General features: G+C 40.1%; 1 protein-coding gene across 1 annotated transcript; it reads right to left on the bottom strand.

Moving 5' to 3' along the window:
- Positions 1-1,588: 1,588 nt before the first annotated feature.
- Positions 1,589-2,596, bottom strand: LOC109163914. Its single transcript, XM_019312637.1, has one exon. It carries the CDS (start codon positions 2,594-2,596, stop codon positions 1,589-1,591), a length of 1,008 nt encoding a protein of 335 aa, XP_019168182.1.
- Between the last annotated feature and the right edge of the window lie 999 nt (positions 2,597-3,595).

Here is a 3,595-nt window from a genome sequence, read left to right as displayed (position 1 = left end):
GTGGTTTCTGCTTCCACATAAATTGGAACCAAAGACATTGGAGGATCAAACATAAATTGGAACCAAATATGACATCCTTGGAAACAAAAGCAGTTTTATCAGTGAGATCAAACACTATATATCCTTTTACATCAGCAGGAAATCCCAAGAAGATGCATTTCTTAGCTCTTGACTGCATTTTGTTCCTTCCCTGTAAGATGGTGGCAACAAAGCATAGACATCCAAAGGACCTCGGTTGGTTGTAATCTACACATCTTCCATACAAAATCTTAGAGGGGGTGTTACCCTCTAGGACATCAGTGGGCAGCATGTTTATAAGATAAGAAGCATGCAAGACACAATGACCCCAAAAAGTATCAGGCAGTTCAGATTGAAATTTTAGAACCATGGCTATATTTAAAATATGTTTATGCTGTCTTTCTGCCACCCCATTCTGTTGGGGTGTATACACACATGATCTTTGATGAACAATTCCCTTCTCATTAAAAAAGGTATTCATTAAAAACTCATTTCCATTGTATGTTCTGACTATTTTAATCTTGGCACCAAACTGAGTAGAAACATAGTTATAGAAATTATGAAATATGGACCTGACCTCTGATTTATGTTTCATTAGATGCATCCAAATAAACCTACTATGATCATCAACAAAGGTCAGAAAATAGTGCTCTCCTTTAAGAGATGTCACGGCAAAGTGACGCCAAACATCCATGTGTATTAGATCAAAGCATTTCTCAGATTTGGTATTGCTAACAAGAAATAAAGACCTCTTATGTTTGGCAAAATGACAAATATCACAAACAAAATCAGAAGCTATGTGAGGGGATGCAAATTTCACTCCCTTTAACAATAGTATCTTATTCATGCGGTAATGGCCTAGTCTATTATGCCATATCTCAACAGACAAACTGCTACATGATGTTTCAGAGGTTTTATCAGTAAAGTAGGCTTTCTTCTTGACAGGGGGGTCGGTGATCAGGTACAGTCCATCTTTTTCTTTAGCAAAACCATCCACCATCCCAAGATGGCCCTGAATATTACAGTAATCAGCCCCAATAATAATCTCATATCCTGATTGTCTTATTAGTTTGCTAGCAGAAATAATATTGAAGGAAAAAGATGGAATGAACAACACATTTTTCAGCAATATATTCATATGAAGCTTGTTATCCCCTATGTGTGTGACATTGACTATTTCCCCATTAGGAAATTTCACCAATATCCCATGAACAACACAGTAAGATTCAAAATAATCCAAGGAACAAGTGATATGGTCTGTTGCCCCAGAATCTAAGATCTAGACATCAAGAGAATTCAGGACAGTATTGATATGGGGATTAGAAATGAACTTGCCTTCATTGTGCTTCTCCATAGGTTTTCTGAAGCCTGATTTGATTCAAGTATTAGACACAGTTACAGTTGCACTGTTGGAAGGACGATTCCCTTGATTTTGATTTTCCAACAAGGTTAGAAGCCTCTGGAACTGTTCAGCAGTAAGGCCAACATCACCAACCTGGTTCATAGAGACACTTGAAACCTGATGTGATTCCTGAGCTTATTTGCCTTTAGACTTGTAACCTGGGATCCATCATGGAGGAAAACCATGCTTCTTGTAGCATTTTTCCACCGTGTGTCCAAGCATTCCGCAGAATGTGCATTTAGGCACATTCTTCCCTGAGCTGCTATTGAACTTTTTCTTGTTATAAGAAGTTGAAGCAGCTACAACAGTTTGGTCTTCTGCACAGTGGTCAGGTGCATTTTGAACAGCATTCGACTGAATCAGATCAGGGTTCTTCACATTGCGAGAACTTTTGAGCTTTCTCTCCATTTTTGGAGCCATGTTAAGGACCTTTTCCATGATCGGGATGGGATCCATAACCAATATTCCAGACTTAATGTTCTCATATTTTTCGTTTAGCCCTTCCAAAAAATGAATTATCTGATCTTCCTCTTTTTCTTTTTGAATCTTACTGATGAGAGCACATGAACACTTTGGTATGCATCCGCACTTTGGAATAGGCCTCATAGCATTCATTTGCACCCACAGAGCATAAGATTTTGTGAAATACTCATTGATAGAAAGACTACCTTGAGTGCACCTGTAAATCTCATTCTGCAACTCGGCAATTCTGTGAGCATCGACCTGAGAGTACCTCTTTTTAAGAACATTCCAAATGTCAGCCGCAACTTCGAAGTACAGCACTCCTTCTGTAATCGTGGAGCTGAGGGATTTAAAGATCCATGAGCGCACGATATTGTTGCATCTCCTCCAAATCGGAAACCTAGGATCGGATTCTCCAGGATTAACTATGCTTCCATCGACGAAACCATACTTGTTCTTGACCTCAAGAGCAATCCTCATGGATCTGCTCCAGGACGCGTAGTTGACTTTCAATAGCAGTGGAGAGGCAAGAATAGGGTTAGGATTCTCAGTTATATGTAAGTACATATGGTCGTCAAACTCTTCTACACGCTGAACGGAACTTGGATTCGTCGGAATCTGGTTCAAAGGAACTTGATCAATGAAATTCTTGTCGTCGTTCTCAGTTTCCGCCATGACTGCCGCGGCGTAACTCCAGTGACGCTCTGATACCATGTTCGGAAACTCTGTCCATGCTAAGAAGAAACAAGAGAGTTGTTATTAACAGAGAGAAGAGGTTCTTGGTTTACAGAGAATGAAATTGAATGATTAAACTTGGGAAAAGAAAGAGGATAAAGCTATATACATTCTACAGGGGGAAAGAGAAAGTTATAACTACCATATGTGTGAAAATACCAGAAAGCTCCTCAGGCTTTTATTAACATAAAAGAACATAAGCTGCCTGGAGCTGTGGAATCAGTGAGCTGGTAAACTGCTTCTAAATTGCTTCAAGTGAGTTGTGGAGGTTTGCTTCATCAAGATCTCCCATTCCAGATGATCAAAATACACCTCTCTCTGAGGGAAAATAAGATGAGCTCAATGAACCGAGTCGAGAATCCAAACCCCCTCAAAGTATCATAAAGAAAATTCTAATCTACACTATCATAGGCTTTCTACAGATCAACTTTGACAGCCATCAACCCTCTACACCCCCGTTTCGTGCTCATATGGTGGATGACCTCCAGGGTGAAGATAACATTATCAAGAGTGGACCGTCCCAGCAAAAAACTGTTCTGGTGAGGCCCAATAATTTTGCACATGAGAGGTCTCACCTGGTTAACCAACACTTTAGACACTATCTTGAAAGCCACATTGAGAAGTGAAATCCATCTGAAGTCAACTGCAGACTCCGAGACATCCTTTTTGGGGATGAGCGTGATGAAGGCATGCAAGAGTTGACTCGAGACCCTATCGCTCTCTAATGCCTAGTTGACCATCTCCACGAAAGTGAGTCCCACGGTCCCTACAGAAATGTTAATAGAAAGTTATCGGAATTCAATTAAGTCCTGGCCGAATTTCTTCATGCCAAAGATTGCCTTCTTTACTTCCTCAAATGTTGCCTTCCTCATTAGACTATCGACCTGAATCCTAGAGATTTTGCAAGAATCTACCACTAGCCTCATATCCTCACCTCCATCCAAAGTAACCCAGTCGTTTCTCTAAAACATTGTGTTT

The sequence above is a fragment of the Ipomoea nil genome, unplaced genomic scaffold, assembly GCF_001879475.1.
Source record: "Ipomoea nil cultivar Tokyo-kokei standard unplaced genomic scaffold, Asagao_1.1 scaffold3050, whole genome shotgun sequence".
NCBI classification, from domain to species: Eukaryota; Viridiplantae; Streptophyta; class Magnoliopsida; order Solanales; family Convolvulaceae; genus Ipomoea; species Ipomoea nil.
This window is presented reverse-complemented; position numbering and strand designations above follow the sequence as displayed.

What these genes read in the sequence shown, in the direction of transcription:
- LOC109163914 (XM_019312637.1), bottom strand. Translation starts at nt 2,596, where the DNA reads ATGGTATCAGAGCGTCACTGGAGTTACGCCGCGGCAGTCATGGCGGAA.